We start from the raw sequence: 23,883 nt of genomic DNA on the forward strand, positions 1-23,883 counted from the left end.
GGGCTACCTCGGGTTGCCCCCCCGCCTTCCTCCCCGGCGCTCCCCTCCCCCTCCGCGCCGCCTCATTGTTTTCTGCCTTTCTTCACTTTTTTGATGCTGTTTTTCACCCAGCGGCACGCCGGCCCGGCCCGGGGCGGGGGGGGGGGGGGGGGGGGAACGCGTCTAAAATAACCATAAAATAAAAGAAAAATACAAATATTTAAATAAAAAAATTTTTTAAAATAACAATTAAACAGGCCCCTCCCGAGGCGGCAGATGGGGGCTGACCACCCCCCTCCCGCTCGCTGCCTTTATTGACGAGGATGACGATGATGATGGTTTTTCAGAGGCGGTCCCGGCGCGGCACCGAGGCGGGGAGCGCGCAGGTTCCCCCCCCCGCGCGGCGCGCACATGCTGCGCCGCCCCGCCCGCGGCCCCCGCGCCGGCACGCACAGGCCCTCCCGACGCATTAAAAGAAAATTAATAAATATATATATTATATATATAACGGCGTAGATATTTAGGGGTGCGCGCGGCCCGCGGGGGGGCCCCGCCATGTGCTCGGCGCTGCGGGCGGAGCGGGGGGCGCGGCCATGCGCGCGCGGGCGTGGCCAGGCGGGAGAAGGGGCGTGGCCGGGGCGAGGGGAGGCGTGGCCGGGGCGAGGGGAGGCGTGGCCGGGGCGAGGGGAGGCGTGGCCGGGCGGCGGGGGGCGTGTCCGGGCGGCGGGGGGCGTGTCCGGGCGGCGGGGGGGCGTGTCCGGGCGGGCGTGGGCGTGGCCGGGGCGCGGCGGCCCAGCCGCAGCACGGCGCGGCGCGGCACGGCATGGCGGGGCTGCGCTACCCGCAGCAGGGCGGCTACTGCCGCGCGGCCGCGGCCATGAACCTCCTGCTGGGCGTCTTCCACGTGCTGCTGCCCTGCTGCCGCCCCGGCGGGGCGCAGGGGCAAGGTGAGGGCGGCGCGGGGGGCGGCGGGGCTCGGCCGGGCCGGGCCGGGCCGGGCGCTGCGGCGGGGCGGCCCCGCGGCGCGGCGTGACCGTGTGCGGTTGTGTCTCTGCCCGCAGCCATGGAGCCGATCCCCGGCGTGGTGGAGCTGTGGCCGGCCGAGGAGGGGGAGCTGCTGCTGCCCGCCCAGGTGAGAGGCCCGGCGGCGGCGGGCGGGGCCGCAGGGGGGGTCGGGGCGGGAGGGGTCACGGGGCTGGGGGGGCGGGTTGGGGTCCCCCCCGCGGTTTTGGGGCGCTGGGCCGAGGCAGGTCGTGCTGCACCCCTGTCCCTCTGTCCCCCGAGGGCCCCCCTCCCCCTTTCTGCTGTTTTGGGGTTAAAGTTGAGAATATGATTTTTTTCCTCCTTTTTTTTTTTTTGGATACGCTGCCCATGCTCTTGCATGGTGAATGTTGAAGGTGCCCGCGATAAATATGCGTGTATTTATAGTTCGTGGCCTGCTCAGGTGAAGCCATTTTTTTTTCTCCCCCCCCCCCTCAAATGACACATCACTTATGATGTCACCGCTGCCGTCGCCGTGTGCTTTTTCGTTTTGTTTGGCTTCCTTTGTCGAGCAGTAACAAAACTCGTTAAATCCTGCGCGGGGAAGGGAGGCTGGTACGGCGAAGCCGTGGGGCTGAGCCAGCAGGCGAGGAGGAGCGCCGGAGCAGCCGTCGGGAGTTTATGGCATCCGAGACAGGCGTTCGGCTCCTGCTGACGGACTCTGCCATATGTCGAGCCACGCTTTCCTAGACCGCCAGGCACCGGGCTTGCGGACGGGCAGGGTCAGTCCTTCGGGGCGTCGTCTTGTGCGAGGAAAAAGAAATATTTTCTTTCTCTTAAGCCGTTATATCGTTCTGTGTTTATTGCTGTGCCGCTGATATCCATTAACGTAGGGAAAACAAGCAGAAGTCTTATTTCTCTCCTCTGCTAGCTGACTACCAACACTGCCACTGCTGCTTAAGCAGCCCGCTTTCCAGGGCCCAGCTTTTTATATGGTGGCATTATCAAAGCATTATCTATCATATATACAAAAACTCTTTCTAAAACTGTATTATGCTATTTGGACCCTGCCTGGTGCCACTCAGAAGTGTGGGTGGTAAAGAGTCCCTGTGGCCAGAGATGCTGAAGAAGCCGAGTCTTGTGCTCATTCGGTCCATGAAGACATTACCATGAAGACATTAAGATGCATTAGAAGTAGAACCACGTAATGCAATCATTTATAGTTACTTCTCATAGCAGAGCTGCAATTGAAAGATGGTTACGTAATGTTTACTTCCTGAGAAGATTAGGTCCTTTTGGAAAACACTTTGTTCTCGAGCATCCTCTCAAAATATGTTCCAATATGGCTTAGGCAAAAGCAGCCGTGAATGGCTCTTGAACTTGGCGTTGTTCAGCACATGTTCCTGCTGAATCCTTGTAACAGTGAAAGGTAAAGATTAGGCTGCTGTTCTTTCATTTTCTGTCCTTTAGGACAGAAAAATAAAAGTGATCTTATTTCAGTTGCGACAGAGGGAGAAGTGAAAATCATGATAGGCATACTAAAATAAAACACTGACGTTAGAAGCCGGACTAACCAGTACCTGGGAGCATCAGTGGTGCAAAGACTGCTTTGCATAGCTTTCTCTTTAGGGCTCGGAGGCATTAGCAGCATCTGACTGGCTGACTGTTCAGACTGAAACAGGAGGGCCTGGGTTCCTCAAACAGGTTTTAAGACCGAAGTGTGGTCCAAGCCCAGGCACATCACCCTGATGCTCAGATTTCTCTTCCCCTGCAGGCTTTGGCTTTTTTAGCAACTTTCAGGCTTTGGGCCTGTGGCCGAGTGACCCATTCAAAGCCGCCTTTTCCATAGCAGGAAGAGGAGAGGTGGTCGCTCTGCCTCTCCCTGCACACATACAGGGTTATTTCCACGTGATCACGTACTTACTGGAGCAGTGATGATGTGATGGTGAGGGTCTAATGAGAGGAATAACTTCCTTGCTTTTATGTAGATAGTAAACATTGCTAGATAGGGAATATTCAGGTGTTGCTTCATTTACTCGTCGAAAGAGACGTCTCAGGGACGACTTTAAGAACAGGAAATATCCTAGTTCCTAGATCTGGTTCTTCCTGTTTCATTTAGGAGAAGTGATTGCAGCACAGCAGAGCAAGGACTTGGTATACAGAAATGAAAAATCCAAAGAGGAAATTTGCATGCTCCTCTCCCAAAGTACCTCCGCTCTATCTGTGTGTCACCTGCCCTGAGTGCTGGGGATAGAAAAGGTTGCCATGTCTGTTCAGTCCTTTTGCCTATTTATGGTGAATAACTAACATTGTCTGATTGACGTTTTTCCCTTTTCTAGTGGCTTTGCCGTATTATCTTATGTGCATCATCAGCTGTCTGTTACATGGCAATTCTGAGCATTTCTTGCGCCATGCAAAACTTGAGAATGCAAGTTAGACAGGTCAGTATCCCATTCAGCCGCGAGGATCACATAGCGAATGAAGAAATAGGGTTAAAAGAAAGAAACATCTTAATATTTGTAATTGTTTTATAGCTCTCTCTTATAGCATCACTTTGTCTACTAGAAGTGTATGAATTTGTGTTCTGCAGCATATTCTTCCAGGCCCTACGTGCCTCCACCCTTGTCTTTCTACCTTCTGTTTCCTCTTGCTTCCCTTTCATTGTTCATGCTCCTCGTGTGCCCCCTCCCAACTTCCCTCTTATATGTGGCTTCGTGCTTTTTTTTTCCTTTTTTTTTTTCTTTCCCTATCCCCTCTGCCTGGGATCTTTTCTCTTGATTTGAGCTTCCTCTGAAAGCATTTTGACTGCAGAGCCGTTCAGTGATGGCCCACCTCCTGGTGTTGCTCCACAGCTGAGCCTGAAGGATAGCCAGAGTATTACAGTCTTGTAATTGCATGTCTGACCTGAGAAGAAGCTGGCCATATCTGGTGTGCTCACAGTCTTTCATCAGTCTGTAGCTGCCTCCAGTGCTAGGATTTCTTCCTGGAGTCCCTTTTTCTGTTGAAATGAGCTCTGTTCCAGTTTGATGTGGTGTCGGTGTTCCCTGGGTTGAGTTCCTCTTTCTTAGAGGTGGCATAAAGTAGGGGGTAGCCACAGAGCTCCTGCCATATTTTTAGATCTCCTTTTTATAGCGCAATGATGTAAAATATCTCTGGGGTGATTGGGTTTTTGTTTTTGTTTTTTCTTTCTGTTCTCTAACACTGAAAACATAAAGTTTTGCCCACCCTGACAACTGGGAGATGAATGGAAAATCAGTGGGATTTTGAGATAGCAAGTATCAAGTGAGTTGCGGTTTTTATTCAGACTCTTTATAGTGTTGTGGTTTTGCTTGTTTGTTTGTAACTTGTTAATACTTATTTAACTAAAATGCTTGGGAGAAAAGTTTCTTTGTGTAGGACTTGACATCCAAGCCCTTCATCACTGATGGCTGGAAAAAACTCCAATGTGAACAGTCATGTTTGAGTGCTTCAGTGCAAAACTGAAATGCAGTTAATTGTTTTTTTCCTAAAGATGAGAGGGGAAAAATACAGTGAGGGGATCAGGCCTTCTGTCTACATGTCCACAAAAATATAAAAGGAGATGCACAAATGCCATTTGTTGTTTGCTGTGGGCCTCACTTAAAGAGGTGTTAGAAGGTCAATGTTGCAGAGGTTCTTTCATTCAGAAACCACTTTGGTATTACTGTGAAAATCTGAAAGCAGTGGCATGCCAGCTAGGTATCTATGGAGGAGAGCATTCAATACTTTCCGTTTAGCCCCTTCGATTTCAAGGGAGGGACTACTTTAAAATTAAATAATGAGGGTGGTATTCTAGGTCTTGATATCAAGATTGAAAATGACAGGATCTCATCAAAGTTAACATTTATCAAGCTTTTTTTGGGGTATCTGTGTCATATCTATCTGACATGAAGTACTTTGTAGTGATGGAGTTTCTACTATTGGTGCATGTTACATGTTGGAGATGAGCGAGATGTTTTATTAGAGGAATGACTGGTGTACATTTGGATTTGTTTGCAGATACTTAAGAGATTACCATGACTGCTTATTTCGGATTACTATGATCATGTTTCAGGTGCTTGAATAAATTTGGAAAAAAGAGAGATGCCACAATATTTGCTGTATCACAGTCAGTTATGGACACTGTCAAATACAGAGCTATGTCAGTTTTCACTTTAAAGGTTCTTGCTAGGCCCGAAAGGGTTTTTTTTCTTTTTTACTTCTTTGTTTTTTGTTTTTGTTTCCCCTCGCCTGCCCTTTTGGTCCATGTGGTAGAGACTCGTCTTCAATTCTCGTTCTTCAGTGCTGCTTGGGGGCTAATACGGTTAATGGCTCTGCCTGACTTGAAAGCTGATGAAGACCTCGATGTTACATTACGGGTGTATCTGAGGTACTTGACACAGCAGTATGTCGTTAACAGAGGCACGTCCTAGCAGTTATGCATAAATCGAATACATGGAGTCACTTACTTCAAAGCAGGACTTGTCTGAAGGCACACAGTTTGTGTGAAAAGCCTGAGACAGACTTAGGGTGGGAGCTGCATTCCTCTTTGCGCTGTTACAAGGCTCCTGCAGCCTCCCAGTTGAGCTTCTGGACGGTGCTGATAGGACCTTGGCTGGCTGGCCGTGCAGATTACACAGAAACTGTCAGCCCAGACCCATGACTTGTGTGACATGAGAGAGGCTCTTCTGGGGGCTTCCTGGCAGAAGAGACGCACCTGCCCATATTCAGGATGAGGTCTGGAGGAAGGGTGCGTGTATGTTTTTGCTTCTGTCACGGACAGGCTGCTGTAACCTGCATTTTGGCTTCAGGAGCTGTTTCTTTCCACCTCCCTGGCTTTCTCCCCCTGCCCTTTCTTTTTTCTTCCTTTTTAAAAACCCTCAGTGTAAGCATACACGTAGCCTGGGGCAGATAGAGGAGGGAGGGAAGGTAGCTGAATGCTGGTGCTCTGAGTGGGTGCTCTGAGTCAACGATTTTTTTTTTGTTACTATTATTTTTTCCCCTTCTTGCACAGTTGAGATTTTATGCTGTGGCTGCACCATAGATTGGGAAGAATTTCTTCGTCATTGCTTAACAAAAAGGAAGAAGAGAAGTAGTCAGCACTAAGATAGTGAGTGTTATGAGTGAACACTGTGTAATGACATAATCCCAGGTTTCCAGTGCCTGGCAGATTTTAAGTCGTTTGAAGGAAGAGTTGAGCCATTTAAAATGAGGACGGATTGCCAGCCTGTTGCAGCAGAATAGCCGTTTATGGGAGAGGTGGATGAGAAGTCCTCTAATTTTGCTCAGTATTGTAGTGAGGTCCTGGAAACAGAAAAGGAGCTTGGAGGAACTGGAAAACAGAGGACACAAATGTATCGTGCCTTGCTGGTAGTCAGACAGGCAAGGATTAGCTCAGTCATTGAAGGAGACTGTCAGGTCTTTGGAAGTGCCAGGTGCCTAGGACCTCTTGGCAGGTCTGTGCTGAAGAACCATGTGATGAACTGTAGATCCTGGACAATTATCGTGGTGTCTCCGACCTCCCTTTAAAGACAGATTTGCAGGAAGGTTATGGAGGCCTCAAATCAGTTTACTTCCCTGTCAGTCTTGTTACAGATTTGGTTATGCTACTGCGAAGACTGTGCTGCTCGTGTTAGTTGATGAGCTGCTTCTGACTAAAGATTAGATGTATCTGGTAGCTTTTGGGAATATCTGTAAGCTATTTTTGATACACTAGCCATATGTGCTTAGTGTCGTCCTTTTTTTCCCCTCAATCGTGAGGCTGAAGTCTTCAGAAATTGTTGTCTGTCCTGTTCAGTAGATTAATGGGGCTGCGTGGGCTGCTTAAGGATCTGAAGACTGCAGAAAGAAGCTCTGTGTTTGTGCAGGTGAATATTTTTTCCAGTATGTAGTGAAAATTGAAGTTGGAATCAAAGTGAGTGACTTGGGGCCTGTTTGGTGATGCAGTTGAAGTAAAAAACATGTGGGAGGAATGGTGGAAGGTATATTCTCTTATTTTAAAGTCCTCTCCATCCCACACCTTTTCATTGCTGAAGCTTGTAGCTTGTGTCTTGTAGAACCATCGCCTGCTTCTGTGGTAGCCAAGGAAGCTTGTCAGCTGTGCTCGGCAGGACAGCTGTGACCTTTCCTTGATCATGTTAATCTCCCTTAAGTTGTTCCTCATTTCATCAGTGCAGATTGGGTCCTTGTAACACGTTCCCTCTTGAATTATACCTAAAGCTCTCTTGGAAATTTCAGCCAGTTCAGAACACAGTTATCTGCTTGTTTTAAAAGGATTTCCTGCAGGGAGCTCATTGAACCAGTGCTTGAGGTTTTTTTTTGTTTTAAGACAGTTCAAAGTGTTTAGTTTTGAACTACAAGCTGTCACAGTTTGTTTCCTGTATCTCTTGAAAAGTACCTTAGTCCAACAATGGAGCTCAGCTGTTGTGTTTTAAGCTAATACTCTACAACTTCTGTGCATTTTACTGTTCATTGCAAAGCTCTAGGTTTGGCCTCTCACTATCTTAGCTGGCATTTGCTACCTTACCTTTGGTTTTGACATTACCACATCATCTGAATTTCAAGGCATTCTGTATCTTATTTTCTCAGGTATTGGCTAATGAAATTTACTGATGCAAAGCAAATAATTTGAAGATGCAAAGAGTTAGTCTCCCTGTAGTTTGGGGATGATTGATGTTTTTAGATTGGAAGTTATGTGTGAAGAGAATTTTGGATGGATGCGTTTGTATAAATAAGTAAATCAACTCAACATTTGACAAAATAATGGAACAGCCATGTTAAGTCACCATTTATCTTGGCAGAATGAGCTGAAACCGCGAACAGGGGATGGCTAGCATCCCACCTTATTCGAATCATGAAGGAGTCGCTGAAGGAATTTTAGATTTGTGAGTTCTTTTTGCAAGTGAGTCACAAGAGCATCCATCTTCAGAGAAGTTAAAAACAGTGCATACGTCCAGTGCACACACTTATAACTCTGAGATCCTTACACAGTATTTTTTTTGTTTGTTAGGCTGATTCTGAGGAGGATGTGGAAGAGCATCCACAAGAGCAAAGGTAAGCAAAACCCAAATGAAAACATGAGTATTAAAGCTCATTTTTTTTGCTTTAGGGAATACTGAAGTGTATTTGGACAGACTACTGAAAAATTATCACTTTTCCTGCCTTATTATATTAAATACCTTTTAATTACTTGTGGCTTTATTTTCTCAACTAATATTAATATTCACTTGTTACCAAAAATAAAAAATAAAGGGCAGCATATAAGTGACTGAAATAAATGCCCTCTTGTGTCTGTTTGTCGTTATTTTATCTATAAACTGCATTTACTTTCTGTTGCTTTTGCACAAAAAAAAATTGTGTTTATTAAAGGGCTTTATTGTTTACTTGTAATTCAGTTGTTTAAACTAGAGGACAATTTTCAGTTCCAAAATTTGCAAACCTAGGTAGTCTTGGAGTGTTAATGTTCACAGCAGGATAAAGGAGATTTAAAGTCAAACACTTTCTAAAGTGTTGCAGCGGAACAATAAATATCCTGCTTTGTTTTTTGAAATCAGATAAATAGGAAAGCTTTTAAGAAATGTAGCCTTCAACTACGCTGTTTCTGTTAATGTCAGGCCTCCTCTGTTTTGAAGGGCTGGGTAAACAGCATTACAGATTATTTTATTTTTTTTAAATACATGTTGCGTTTCCTCTGAGTGTCCCGATTAAAATGCTTGGACATCTCCCAGTGAAACATTTCCTTCCTTTGGAATGCATTAATGTGGGTACAGCTTTTGGTGCCATGCAAGTCATAAAGATCACAAGACTTAAAATAAACAAGGGCAACACCACTGTGTTCCAATGGCTGCAGCTGGCCAGAAATGCTTTTCTCGTTTATCTCCTGTCTTTGCCCTCAGCTTGGGTTTGAGAGCGAATAGGTCTGATAAAGCACAAAAGCATTGCTGAGCATTGGCAGAAAGGGTAAGTGTGGGAGCAGAAAGGAGATGGTTATGGTTGGTCTGTCCTGTATGCAACGCTGCAGTTCTCGGAGGCTTTTTCCCCTCTTTCTGCCCTATCAGGAGCAGTATATTTGCAAACCCAGGGTCAATATAGGGGTCTTACGCCTAAGCTTTGTGGGAATGACATAGGTGGAATACAGATGGGATGGCTGAATGAATTATTGCTGCTTCTAACAGCTGTTGTTCACAGTTTCTGCTTACGTACGTCCGTTGATTCCTATCTGCATGGGGAAAAAATTCTTTCTCCCCGCTTTGAGAAGAGGGAAGCACGCTGTTGAAAGTGGGCTTTTTCCTGCGTAAATACTGAATTTTTTTTGTCTGTCAGCTGGGGACTACTAAGTTTTTGATGCAAAACTTTCACTGCATGCCTGAGCAAGCTCTCCTTGTTGAGATGTAGTCAGAAGACAGCAGTTTTATACTGTGCTTAAAATGGTTTCCGAGATTTTTTGCTAGTAGTCGGAGAGATGCAGCTTGGCGTGGATGGGGGAGGAGAGGACTCTTCACCTGCCTGTTTTTCCCTGGAGATGGAAAGAGTAACTGGCTCCTATGGCAATAATAAAAACACTGTTTGAAGGTAAATAGTTCTTGAGATTCAGATAGGAAATTGGAAAAAGTGGTTTGGTCGCTTATTTTTATCATTGAGATGTTTAAAGGTTCTGTAGTAATTACTCATTTCCAAAAGTGAACTTGGGCTCTGAAAGTAAAGGTTATGAGTTCACCGTTAATGGATGGAAAAATCCTCCTGTTGTCATACTCAAACGCTTCAGGAGACTTAGCTTAACGAATGCTGATCTGTGTGCATCTTTCAGACTGTTTTGGTTTACTGCAGTGTGTAAACACTGTGTATGCTCCATATAGCGAAGGTACATTGTAGTATGGACTTTATGAAGAAGACCTAGCAAAGCTATCTTAGAAAGGCTAGAATTTGTTAGTTTCTTTCCCAATTAACTTTCATTCTCTTGGCTTATATTGCAATGTATTGAAATCATGATGATTTTGTTTTCTTGTAGCAGCAAAACGTGAAAGCTTGCAGCATCTCCATCTCACTGTCCACTAGCATGCCCTAGGGAGATCAGCTACAGATGCTGAAGTTTGATGTGAAGTCTAGAGCACTAGAAGCAAAGCACCTTAAAGTAGCAGTCTGAACAGAAGTTAGCGGAGGTAGCGGATGCAAAGTTGTTCCCAGAACTGAAGAAAGCAGAGAGGGTTCAGCATCTTGGGGCATATAAAGGAGAAAGCTACTTCACAAAACATGCTGTTTTATTCAGTTCCTAATTCTAGGTTAATGGGCTCTCTTGGGAGCTTGTTAACTTAATTAAAAAAAAAAATTAGTAAAGAATTAACAGTCTGTTCACTGACTTCCTGTGCATGTGCCTCACCAGATCTTCCATTTGAGGTGGACTTCTTGTTTTTCTGTTGTTTTTGTGCTGAGCACACGAGAAGGATGGATGTTGTCTTATTATTTCTGCCTTAGGTTGAGCTTGAACAAATGTATAAGTTTGCATGGAAATAAAAGTTAGTTGTCAAAATCTTTTTGCAAAGAGCTATTTCAGACATATATATAATGAGAAATAGTTGTTTTGGAGGTCTGTAGGTTTTCAGCTGCCCTGAGTGAGAAAAAAGTAATTAGCAACATCTTTTTTTCCAATCTACAATTCCTGCCTTGCTGATTGCTTGGATGCCACCGCAGGTTGCTTTCCTCTATTTTCTGTCTCTTTGGATCAGACTCTGAAATAAGAAATGCTGCCTAGTGAATAGTTGAGTTGCTGGATGTACTACTTCGGGCCACGGTCTTTGACAGAATTAAAGCCGTGCTTATTTGGACTAGCCTATTACAAAGGTTTCAAGTTTCCTTAAAAACTGTTTCTTGCATTTGAAAATCCGTAAAAAGATGCCTTCCAAAACAAATTTGGTTCAGGATGTTAGAAAATAGTCAATGAAATTTAGAAAGTTGGAAGAGAGTGTTGGCAGGTAGTTGGGGTTTTTTCTGCATACTGGTAAGTCTTCATTTGCCACAATAGAAAGTGACAAATTTTGAAGATTTAACTGCTTTTTTTTTTTTTTTTTTTTTTAAATTATCCATTTGCTAAAGCAGCAAAGTAATTGGTCCAGTGTACAAGTCTGGCACAGATAAAGGTATGGTAGTGTTAAGTGATGGTACTGCTGAAGCTTTAGAATTTCCACTTCAAAGTAAATATTAAACTAGCCAAAAAGAAAAAAAATCGTATGTATGACATTCGTAATCCGTGGTTTTGAAGAATTTTTCAAAGGGGCCTTTTAGTGTCCAGTTTTCCAGCTAGCGTTTTAGAGATCATTTGCACTAGTAAACTGTTGCATGCAATAAAACATGTGGAACAAACACTGCTGTGCACTCCAGTATGTGACATGCAGTATTACTTGATGAGAAAGGCATACATACCCATACTCTTAGTATCGTAATTAGCAAATAAAGAGGTCTTTTTCACACTTCACATCAAACAGCTATCTCTGAGTAGATAACTATCAGATAATAAAAATACTGAGTGTGGTCCAGTTAGCTCAGTCAAGCATTTTGTTGAACTTTTGCCATTGATCTCTGAGAGAGCATTTGACCTAGTGGACTGGAGCTGCTTACAGCACTTAATGGTGCCAACTTTGAGTAAGTTCCAGCTACTGTCAGAATTCAGCCACTGGGGTGAATTCTGGGATTTTGACTCTCCTAACTGTCAAGTGGGATTGCTCCTAATCCTGTGTTTTTTACTGTGTCTCTGAGATGCTGCTTCAGACACAGAGAAGAAACTGGAAGGTAAAGAGGAGGAAGGAGCAGAGTGTTACCTTTCCATGGTGTTGAGTGAAATGTCATTTGACATCACAGAAGCATAGTAAAACTAATAATCCTGAAGGGTTTAGACTTATGTTTGGAAAGACCAGGGTTTACTAGGTGTCTGAGAGACAGCAAAGCAGTTTAAGTTAATGTGCACAAATTGCAGAATTACTCAGGTGTTTAATACTCTCACAGTTATCTAAGAAATATAGTTGTAATATTTCTTCAAAAATGGTTTGGAGGAATTAGGGTACAGCACATCACAAGTTCATATGTTGCAGTTTCCACTTGGCCACAACTTCATTCATCTCTTCTGCAATTGAGTCCATAGTGCCAGATTCACTTGTGTCTATCTTTGGGGACAGTCTGGAGTCTGGAAACTTAACAGGAGTGGCTCATACACGTGCAGAAAAGCTTGTGGTCTCAATGCCATAATGTCTAACAGTCCAGTTATTGGAAAATAATGGCATGGAGACTGGTAATAAGGCTGTGTACCTGATGATTAGCATTCTCCAAGCCCAAGAAATTGATTTTTGGTCAAGCAAAATGTCTGAATATAAACAAATGATTTTGTATAACATGCTTTTTTTTTTTTTCTTTTTTCTTTTTTTTTTAAACATCTTCATTAAAGCTAAATGGAGCACCTGATGAGAAAGTTTTTTGAAATGGCTTTGTCAAAGATACTTTTCAGCTTTTCAAAGTGCAGTGTTTAAACTGTTCAAAAGGAACCATCTTAAAACTGTGTTTTCAACCTCAGTTCTTTGTGAGTATTGCTAATCATTTAGATTGTCACTAAACTTACTACACCAAATATTTGAAAAATTACATGTAGACTTTTCCTAGGAAAAAGGTCCTGGCTTTTAATACTGAAAGTTGTTTTTATTCAGTTTTATAGAGGTCCCCCCCCCCGCCCCAAGAAGTAGACATTCTTGTGTTCATTTCAAAAAAAGTGCTGCATTTCTTTTTGTTGGAAAAAGGCTTTTTAGTTGTCAAAAATCAACACATTTCTACAGCTTGCATAGAATGAGTGTGTTTTCACTGAATAGTGCCAGAAGAATATTTCCGTATTGTTTAGCTTTTGTTTTTAATTGATACCATGTCACTGCTGTTATATCCTATGTACAATTTCACTAAATCACCAAGGGGCCGGTCATTTTAAGCTTTACTGGATGAAGAAGAAATGCAACTTACTTTATGTAATTCCTAAAAATAAGGGAGTAAAAATGAGATACATGCACCTACCTGTTATGTTTAGGTGGAAATGTCTAATGAAACACCTGCAGGGAACAGAGTAATGTGAAGCTGGAATAAGAAAAGCTTACTGGGGAAAAGTGTTAAAAGGTTGAAAAGTTGAAGGATCTCTTATAGATGAAGAAACAAATTGTTTTGAAATAAATTGTTACTGTTATATCTACTAGCCTTTAATCTTAAACTTCTGAAAGGCTTGGCTAGGGTGGCAAATTGAACTCTCACTTCTTTAATCTCTTATCTCTGACTTGCATGTTGTAATTCATTCACCGATGAACTTTGCCTTGATGACCTTTGCATTACAAGCTGTTGGGACAGCTTTGCTCTCCTGTGCTGTGCTCCTTCCAAAATACTGGTCCTTTTGCAATTGTGTTGCTTGTCTACTGAGGTGAGGAGTAAAAGACTTGAGGCTTTTCCAGGGCAGTTTACTGCATGCCAGTGCTGTGTGCTAGCAAATGAGTCAACTATCTTTTTTTTAAGTTGCTTTCAACCACTTCTGAAATTAGCACCCCAGCCTAGGCCAGCTACACTGTATTTCAGACCAGACTGAGGAGCTAATGCTGTGCCTTTCTGTGATCTGGCGTTAATGGCAAATAAGACAGCTTGCTGCATTTTTTGCAGAGAGCTGTCAAACTTTTGTCTTCAACTTATATTGTAATTGGCCTTAATTGAAATATTTCAAAGATGATGCGTCATCAGGTTTAGTTTCTCTTTAATACACTGTTACAGTCCCACACACTGTCAAAAGCTTCTGTTTGAATTGGAAAAAAAATGCTTGTGGGTGTGTATATAGTGTATATATACAGGTGTATATGTAAATAGATATCTATGATATGTAATGAGTGCATACCACTGTCCTGAGCCTCCCTGCCCTAGAAGATGCCCATCATCAGAAGAGCAAATATTTAATCTGTATGTTGGCTTTTACGCAGTCTTAAAATGGACTTTCTCACCTATAGGTGATAATTTGGCTCTGAGAAATGAAGACAAGCTTGGTGTAGTTGTGAATGTCAACGCTTTCACTTTCATATGGCTCATACTGGCTCGAATCGCCGCACGTGCTATCTTTACCTCATTTCTGTACTTGTAAAACTAGCAGGCAGTGATGGTCTCCTCCCAGTGGGGCTGTCAGCTTGCTGTATATGAAGATGCTATGTTGGTGGATATATTCAACTGGAGTAAACTTTCTCATGTGTAATGACCTATTTTAAATAGACAAATAGAAAACTGTTTACATTTTGGCATCTTGTCTTTGTTTTTCTCTTGTTCTCTTAATTTCTTCCTCCTTATCTACATTTCCCACTTTCTTTTTTTCTGCTTGCTTTCTCTTCCATGTATCTTATGCATGTCTTGTAGCATCTTTCCTTTCTTCTAGCGCCTGTCTGGGCCATGCCCGAAACAGTTGTGGTTTTAGCCAGCAATGCAAGAGAAGGAGGCCCTCCCTGCTGTCCCTGTGCTGTCTCCAGCTCCTGCAGCTCCACAGGTCGTATCAGGAGACTCCTTTGGGTTCAAAGCACTTTTTTTTTTTTTTTTTTCTTTCCTCCTCTCTGAGTTAGCTTTAACCCATGATCACTTTCTGATCTGGTTCCCTTTAGCCAGACGAATGCCTGTAGTGGCAGAAGGAAGGGTATGATGCAGGGACAGGGGCAAGGCGGGTGGAGGGGGCACTGCTGCTTTTCGTGGCAGTGTTAGCTGAGGGTGTGCGTGAAACCCTCCCTTGGTCTCCCCCTCCCGCTGCGCCTCTGCGGGTCCCCTGTGCCGGCACTGGACCTTGAAGCCGGAGCCACCTCTGGCAGCTCGGCTCCCCTGGAGGATGGCATCGTCGCCGCGCTCCTTGAGACCGCAGCGCGAACAAGTAGGGCGGCTCTCACGGAGGCCTGCTCACTTCTTGAGGTGGCTTTGGTTCGGACCTCACGCGCTCTTCCTGCACGTCCCTCTCTTCCGTCCTCTTTTGCCACCTGCCTTTTGGCCTGTTCTTGGGATGGGTGGTTCAGGGTGGTGCTGGTCCCCGGGCTGGCCCCAGCTCTCTTATCTCCTGCCATGCAGCAAGAGCTGGGGAGGAGTCCTGGGAGCAGGGGCACATAGCTGGATCTTCTGCTGTGCTCGCTGCCGGTGAGGACTGAGAGGAGAGCACCTTCTCATGTGCCGAGAGTAATAAAATGCATTTGCAAAGTGTTGGCTGCTGTGTAGATCCAGGGAGGAAGGGCGAAGTGTTTGTGTTGATGCCATGGATAGGCTTGGGAGACAGTTGATGGGTTTGGGCGGATGGAGCGGTGAATCACACAGCCTGCTGCTGTGTGGAGAGTGGAAGGCACGTGCACGTGCGTACCCATGCACGATTTGTGCAATTTAATTTTTGTAGGCTTTTGCTGAACCCTTGTAGCCTATGCTTTGGGACAGAGTCCACCCAGAACGCATGATCTTTAGAGTTGGGACAATCCTTATCTGAGCATATAGAAAAACGGCGTTCAGTCTCCTATTCCCCATTCTGTGTTTTGATACCGGCTACGAAGCTAAGCCAGAGCAGAGACAGATCTCATGGTGGCACTGGCCGTTCGTATGGTCACTCAGCAGACACACGGAGGGTCGGCTCCTTACGCCAAACGCCTGCGTGCTGTGAATGCTCTGGAAGACTGCTTTGGAGCGTGACCTTTTCCTTGTTAAACTTAACCTGCCTTGTTCAGACAGAGAGACATAAGGACATTTTAAGTGCATTTTTAAAACAAAAACAAAAAAAAGCCACCCTAACAGCTGCTGTGACACATTGTCATCATCCTCATCATTGTATACTTAGTGTCTTCCTTTGCCCATACATGCTACTTCTATATGAACAGTCTAGAGTAGGGATTCGCTTCTTACACATTTTAGTACACTAGTAATGAACTTCAAATTTGTGTTAATCTCACGCTAATCCATCTGATTCATGGACAGCAAGGCATGGGAGATCAGCTTTATACTTACTAATTTATTATTATTTTGATTCATTAAATAGAGAACTGCTTGCTTAGTTGCTTAAGAGAACCTAATTTGCTGTGATTTTAGTTTTACCATTAGGCAGTTAAATGATAGACATCTGGAATAACAGACCGTTGTCAGCAATCTGAAAATTGACACCCTATTAGTATTCAGATTCTTAACTTCTCTGTTACAGATTAGCAAATTGTTACTAAGCAGAAAAACCAAAACTACAGTTTGTTTACTTCCAGAAATCTGCAAACAGTCCACTTTTGAATCATCAACCTTGGCATGTTGGCTTGATTTCTTATAATTTGAAAATAAAGTTACCTGAAATCGCTCTGATTCTGTAATAAAACAGGAGGCTCAGATTTCATCCTCTCGCTTTCTCTCAGTGAGCTTAACACATTTATTAATTAGCTGGAGATTGAAACTTACCCCATCAAAGAAAGTATCACAGGCAATGCTGTTACCTTCCTGCCATCCTCCTGGAGACTCCAAGGTAATAAACACCTGGCTTACAGCACGTTACTTATTTTAGCTTGAGTAGGAATGTGCTCCGGGAAAGCTGAGTTCGAACCCTGGCATTGGCTCTGACTGGAAGGACTTGTGGGCAGTTAGGTGCAGGAGCATCAGATTTTTCAATAATTCTGGTGTTTGTAATTTTGGTAAAAATATGGGCAAGAAAACAAAGCAGGTCACTCAGTTGTATCACTTTGTCTTGATTATAAATTCAAGCCTCAGTTTTTAAAACTCATAATGGTGTTGGTTTAAATATTAATTTTTATTCCCTTTCTTCAGTAGCTGCTTAGGGAAGAGCTCCTTGTGACAGTTATTACAGGATGACCAAATCCCCTCTTAATCAGGACAAAATCCTGTCCGCTGTAGGGAGGCAGAGAAAGTGTGTCAAATACCGTACTCATATGTGGCAATAGTATGTGTCAGCTATTTTGCAGAATTCTGAGTACTCTAAATATTTGCTTTATGTATGTAGAAGAATTTGTTTTAAGCAACCAAGTTAGGAGCCCAGAAGAAACACGTGGTCAGTAGGATGAATTTAGGTGTCTGTCTTCTCCGAGGAGTCTGGCGCTCTGTGTAACATCCAGTCTACTAACTGAGGTGTGGGAGATAGGGGGCAAAACTAGGCTCTATTAGTAAGTCACCTTTTCCCCCCTCCTAGCCTCCTGCTCCCAAAGTAGTGCACAAATAAGGCTGCATTTTTTTTGTCTTGGTAACTTTTAGAAAGTGCAATGGAAATATAATTAGAAGAGAAGGACAACTCAGGGTTTTTTTGTATACAAAACAGACCTTGTTTTCTGTAGAACAGATGGGCTTTATATAGATTTTAAACACGGGAATTTCTCAGTCAGAGCCAATCGCTGTAAATAAGTTTTGTGCTCAAAATTATGAGGAAAGGGAAAGGAGGAACATATGTTTTCCAAGAGGAAGGTGAAGGGTAACCCTCTGTTTTTGTTTAGTGAGGTTCTCCTTCTCCAATAGCCTCCTGTCTATTTGGGATATCTGCTGCAGCACTTAGTGAACAGTAGTCAGTTGTTTACCATCCCACCCGCCCATACACCAAAAATCCACAGATGTCAAAATTAAGTTTGAAATGTCAAATTAATGGAATTTGTGACTGCCTGATAAAAGCCAACTGTTGCTATAAAGCTTCATACACATGAAGGCGTTTCTGAGGACTTGGAAGTAAAAAGGAGAAGGTGAACGCAGTGTATAGTGTTATTTGCTGTTGGAAGCCGAGGGTGTTTTCTCCCCGGTTCGTGATTTTGCTGGGTTGCAGTTAGAAGTTGGGCTACTTGAACAAGAAAGAGAGTTTTGTAAATGTGTTTGTTCATAACAACATGCTGTTTCTGGAAACATGAGAAATGCAGAAAATAACTCACCATTTTTGAAGTGGAGATTGGTTAGAAACAGTTCTTTCAGATGATGAGTTGGGGACATTTGCAGTGATGTAGCTGAGCCTTTGTTATGTATCACTTCATTTGCAATCCTAAAATTTGAAACTGATACTGTCCTTGAAGAGGCTTGTATATTGTTATAATGATAATCCGACACTTTAAGATATCTGGAAAGACTTTCTGAAACCTGAATGTTATGTATTGAGAATAAAAAGTGTCCTTAAGTTAAAATTGTTCTGACATGTTCTGAGTATTTCTCTTTTTATATGTAAAACATCTCACTTTTTTGCTCTTCATTGTTTTTCTGCTTCTCTCTGGGACCTTATTATTAATAGGCTGAGGGATAATTCCATTCTTGTATATCTCTGTACCCCATCTCAAAAAAAAAAAAAAAGAAAGAAAGAAAAAGAAAAAAGTTGACTCTGAATCAAAGTTGATAGGCAGTCTCAGTTGTACATCGTATATAAAACAAATAACCGGTTTGTGTTCTGCCTCTCAGCTACCACTTGCCTTGGGTTTCATATCTGTTTCGCTCCTGTGTGGAACTTTCCCAGCTCTTTTAATTTTTTTTAAATTTTATTTAATCATGTATGAATGCTGATACCTGATCTGGTGGAAAATTAGTAGTCTTGTGTATTTTACTGTCTTTTTCTTTTTCTTTTTTTTCCTCTCCTCTCTGTGCTCCTCTGAAGGCTGTCATGTTCTTACAGGCCCATTTCCCCTCCTGGTTTACTGAAGGTCTTCTCCACGTCACAAATGTGGTGGCTGTATGCTTCAGGGAAGTTTTGTAGGTGCTATAAGAGGCGCCAGATGGGACTTTTGATAGCTCTGAGCGACTTTGAATCACTTTAAATGACTGCAGTCAACTCCTACGAGCTTCTTTCAGAGCTGATGGTATTTGGCAGGCAATGATCCAAATGTTAATATTTGTCTTTTAAGTTTGTGTGTGTACTCAGGTCTTTACCTTTCCTGTGAAGCTGCTTCAATTGTTTCTGTAACTTCTGATTATCCAATTAAGCCAGAAATGGCCACCTGGAATCCTGCTTCTTGCTGATGCTCTTTCTCCTGTTAACATACTTCCAAAGAGTTCTCTCATAGGCAGCACGAGTGTTTGGTGGGATCAGGCGAACTTTAAAGATTTTATTCTCTTTACAGCCTTTGAGCTGTTGGTATTTATTTCTTACTAATGAGAACACAAACAGGTTCAATAGTCATGTATCAAAATAAAATTAGACCACACATGTGAGTGTGTATATGTGGTTGGATGGCATTTAGGACACTGACCCATGTTTGCCTGAGCAATATGTTGCATTGCCTTTGGGAATACACTTGGAATAAAAAGGGAATTTGGGGACTTGTTTGACACTGAGCCAGTAATGTTGGTGTGATATGTTTAGCGCTGGAGAGAATAAAACAGATGTGTGCTTGTTTTTGAATTATTTGTGAGGAGGATCCTCTGCATGCTTTGCAAGGTCTTGAGGTACCTTCATTATGATGCTTCTTAACACCGTAGCTGTAGTGCTCTCGAGTAAAAGGTACAGTTTCCACAAGCCTTTAAAAATGCGAGTTTGTGTGCATGTGCTTGTTTTTTTAAAGTTCTTAGATGTCCTTGCTGTTCTGTGTCAAACATTGTGTACTCAGAATCTCAAAGCAAAGTGCACCAGGTTCTCAAGTTTTTTCTCCATGAGAATACGTTGAAGATGTTAATTACTCATCTGTTATAGACCGGGCATTTGATGAACAGGTGAGGTGTATACGTACATTTGGATCAGTATGAAAACCATCCCTACATACGTTGTAGTGTTAGCTGTTGGGATTGCACAACAGAGTTGAATCCTAAGAGAGTTGTGGGATAAAAGTCAAAACTGGTTGAGTTTATTACTGAATCATCTGACATGATACGGTGCTTTTTCTTTGAGATTAAATTGCTGTAATTCATTAAAAATTTTCTTATGTTTGATAGAAAATAAAGGCTGTAATTTTAAAATTAAACCTGATCATACTTTCCTGACTTGCCACTGAGGCACTGCTTAGAATATGAAAACATGCTTTGCATGAAGTTTTAAGAGATCTAGGTACTAGGTGTCATTCTAGAAGATCTAGGTTGCCTTTGCTGGAGTTAACGCAGAAATTAGTGTATGAAGTTGTTTGCTCTCTACAAAGTAGAGCAGTCTAATAAAGATTATATTTGTTAGAAGCATCTGAAATATAAAAGGTTTGTGTTTTTTTACGCAGCATGAAATTGCTGCTCTGCCAATGTTGTTGGCAAAATTACTGTTGGCTCCCACAGGACTGGAATTCCTCGATTTAATGCGATCCGGGCATTAGTTACTAACTCCGGGAGGCAACGCAGCAGGGGCTGAAATGCACCTTCACAGATCAGCTTCTGCAGCATGCAGCGGCCACAAGCCCTGAGTGTTTTGAAGTAGTGATGTTACCAGCGACTGCCTTGGCTTTTCTCCTGTCCCCTCGTGCCCTCTGGGCTCAGGGGACGCTTCTGCCAGCCCAGCTTTCTGCTGCCGGACTTCTTTCCGCAGACCCCGCGGAGGCAGCAGCCCTGCCTGCTGCGAGGGGGCGGGTGCCAAGCCAGGAGGGCTGCGCCTCCGAGGGAAGGAAGTGGCAGCAGAGTAGTGGCTAACCGGGAAAAATAATAGTGTTCCTGATACCACAAGACTACTGCAGTATTATTGCCTAGTCATCTTGGTATCGTGTGGTATCCTCTGCGCTTACAGCACTGTCATGGCATTGCTGTATTACCCTTATGTTGCTTTAAAGCAGATGGATGTAGAGGGTATGATGGTGCTCAGATTGCACTGATTATGATAAAAATATATTAAAAACCAACACGAGAGCCTTAGGGACACCAGTCAGGCAAGGTACAACGTGCCACCTGACCTGAAGTTGACTCTCGATGAGAAGCAGGATCCATGCTCACCACTGGCATGTGACCTCGTCTGCGGGGAAGCTCCCTCTGCCCTCCGTGGATGACAGTAATTTGATAATTTGAGGACAGAGCATTAGGTGTTAGGGGGCTGGTTGCCTCCAGCTCCCTCTGGAGTTAGAGAGGCTTCACCAGAGAGCAGTTAGTCTAATTTAGCTTTGAACGGCCCTTGGGAAGAGTCTGTTTTCCTCATGCCCTGGATGGGAGCAGAGTGACAAGTTTCCTAATTTAGGAGCCCAAGGCGAAGAAGTGTTCATATCCCCCCAGCTCTCCTTTTCCCTGCTGCTTACGCAGTCTCTTATTGCCAGAAAGGACAGAAAAGGCAGGTGAAGTTGCAGTAATTTTTTAAACTCTCAGCGTCACTGACAAGCCTGTCCTGCCCTTTTTACTTTTTTTTTTTTTTTTTTTTTTGGTAGAGGTTCTCTCTGATATGCTCGGCCTTGGTCTGTTGCATACTGAGGCTGTGGTTGATGATTTTGCGTCTTTGATACCGCAGGACTTTCTACCGTAAAAGCAGAGGATGTCTGCGCGCCAGCCAGGCCTTCTCGGGGCGCGGCGCGAGCCTGGGGGAACTCGCGACCGTCCGCCTCGGGGCCCAAGGAGCTCTTCAGCCTTTTACTGAGGCTCGGAGCAGCAGGTTCGTTAAAGCAAAACTGTACCGAAATGCGATGCTGCCGTCCGCGTAGGACCGTCCGGCTGAGGAAAGGTTGGGCAGCGCAAACCGCGCGTGGTGCTGGTTAGACATCTTGCTTAACGCATCGGTCAGCGGTGTGGAGCATCGTGTTGCACACTCACGTAACACGGTACAAAGCAGTCAGCAGCTCAGGCCTGCCTCGTGACATTGTACGTTGCCTCTTACACTTTGTCTGCATGCATATTTATTATATTGAAATACATTGTCTTACTGACTGAAGTCGTGGCTTGCCATTTAAAAATCAAGGTCTCTGCAATAAACATACCAATAAACATGCAAACAATAAAGACTGGATGTGACTTGAACACAGAGATAATGTGTTAACCACATGAACATAGATTGTGTAATTCCTGTTCTTTTTTTTTTTTTTTTTTTTTTTTGAGACTGGAACAATGAGAAGTACTGCATCGCCCTTAGAAAGTGAGCGATTATGTAATGTTGCAGAATGCATTTTGCAGTTTCTTATCGCTCTGCAGATTTAACATGTCTGTCTTGCTTTTGTGTCTGCCTGCTAGTGCTGTATGCCATGTGCGCCGCTGGTTTGTGTCTGCAAATCCTGATTCCTGGCAACTGGAGGAGGGTAGGGAGTTGAAGGGCCTGTACTTGACCAACTCCTTGACCCGTGCTTTACATGCTTTGTTGCTATTAACTGCCTTTCTTCAATAGCTATTGTTTGATTTCTGTCTTGGTGTGTTCTGTCTTTTATTCGAGGCCTTTGCTGCAAGCCTGCTGCATACAACCCATGAGGTGCCTGCTGCCTGCTTAGATATTTCTGTGGCCTATTGGTGACCTAGTTTGTGGAGCATCTAAACTTTTCTTTCAAAAAGGGGGCATTTCTGGCTTTTGTGAGTATTCTCAGTGTTGCTGGGATAATACAGCTGATCCTGCAGATGCACTTAGTCACTTTAAAACACCCAACAAAACCCTCCCAGCCCCATCCTCGTACCTTCAGTCTTGCTTGCTTTTTTTCTTGTAAATAAATAAAATTGTTAATATTTCCTGGTCGCCGTAGCACGGGGTTGCATTTTCCTGGTTGGTTCATTCTTGGAATTATTAACAAAATATGTTACACAGCCTTCATATGGGATGACAGTACCCCAGCTTCCAGTTTTAAGATGGCAACTTTTGCTTTTATTTCCAAACTGAGGAAACTCATTTGGAAGTTAGAGAGTAAATGTGTGCTTTCCGGTGACAATGTACTACAATTTTGAAGGTGAGATCCTGTACAGTGTTTCTGAGCGGCGCAGAACACTGAGCCGAGGTGAAGGGCCCAGCTCCAGCATGGCAATAGGCTTGCAAGCCATCATGATGCCTTTCTCTTTCCAGCTGGATCCGAGGGTTGGAGAAGATGCTTGTGTTCTTCAGATACTCCCGGGGTCCACCTAAATTATATAGCTATGACAGGATTGCCTGTGCGCTGTCATTACTTTGTGCTACAGCTGGCCCCTCTCTGCCTTTGCTTTGTTGCGAGGTCTGGCTCTGGGTCGTGAGCACCACCCTGGGGACAAAGACTTACGGCTTGAAGACTCGCCTCTTTGTGTCATTTTCTTACTCTGCTGGATTTTACAAATTGTGGAAAGGTAAGATGTTGTGGCAGGAAAAAAAAGAAAAAAATCTCATGGTAGCTGCAGTTCCATGTATTATCTACTGCTGGGCATAGCTGGGGGCAGCGCTTTGTGCTTCCTTATTTCCTTGCCTTTTTGCTGCAGTCTTGGCAGGCCTTAAATCTTCCATTTTGAAATAATCAAAGAAAGATCTCTCTTACAAAACGTCATTGCTTCTTCATCAGTGTAAAATGTTGCCATGGGGTGACATGAAGAAGCCCTTTAGAGGCTGAACGCATTTCTAGCACTTGCCAGGCTTGTTTTCAAGCACTTAGGTCAAGGGTTTTTGAATGTGCTCCACAGCGCTGAATATGCCCATACTAATGGGTAAATACGCCGTACTTCAGTCCTACTTCTTGACACATTAGTGTGTCCTCCCGCCCCGGCCTGCAGAAGGTCCCGCTGGCTGCGGTGGGATTTTGTGCAGGTTCCAGCCGATTCTCATGTAGGATTGTGACATTTATCTGCTTGTCATCCTGCAGAGAAGGGAACATGGAGAGAAGCACAGCCAAGGTTGTGTGAACATGTCTTTGGGCTGCAGAGAAATCTTCGACCTCTCACTAGTAGATTTTCCTGACGTGGAATTTGAGAAACTCCATGTTAAATTAATTTGCACAGCATGCGGAAGCGAAGTGCATCTTTTCTTTCAGTGGAAGCAAAATTCTGGTTTATGGGGACTGCTAAGAAACTAAGAATAGCTTTACTTTGTGACTGTGTATGATGAAAAATGTACTGTACGGGTAGTTTCACAAATGAAAATATTCTTCT

At 43.7% G+C, this 23,883-nt stretch overlaps 1 protein-coding gene across 8 annotated transcripts in view; it reads left to right on the forward strand.

The window, feature by feature from the left end:
* Positions 1–717: 717 nt before the first annotated feature.
* The window catches only part of TMEM131L (transmembrane 131 like), an 82,976-nt gene continuing 59,810 nt past the window's right edge, over positions 718–23,883 (forward strand). For 5 of the 8 annotated variants that reach the window (XM_064510848.1, XM_064510851.1, XM_064510849.1 and 2 more), the window contains exons 1-4: positions 718–926; positions 1,041–1,111; positions 3,300–3,401; positions 7,967–8,010. In XM_064510848.1, the coding sequence (XP_064366918.1) occupies positions 803–926; positions 1,041–1,111; positions 3,300–3,401; positions 7,967–8,010 (341 nt within the window). In that variant the 5' untranslated portion in view covers positions 718–802. Of the gene's footprint in view, positions 927–1,040; positions 1,112–3,299; positions 3,402–5,674; positions 5,708–7,966; positions 8,011–23,883 lie in introns of those variants that run through there. The other 3 variants (XM_064510856.1, XM_064510854.1, XM_064510855.1) reach the window with 3 other exon arrangements.

The sequence above is a fragment of the Dromaius novaehollandiae genome, chromosome 4 (assembly GCF_036370855.1).
Source record: "Dromaius novaehollandiae isolate bDroNov1 chromosome 4, bDroNov1.hap1, whole genome shotgun sequence".
NCBI lineage: Eukaryota > Metazoa > Chordata > Aves > Casuariiformes > Dromaiidae > Dromaius > Dromaius novaehollandiae.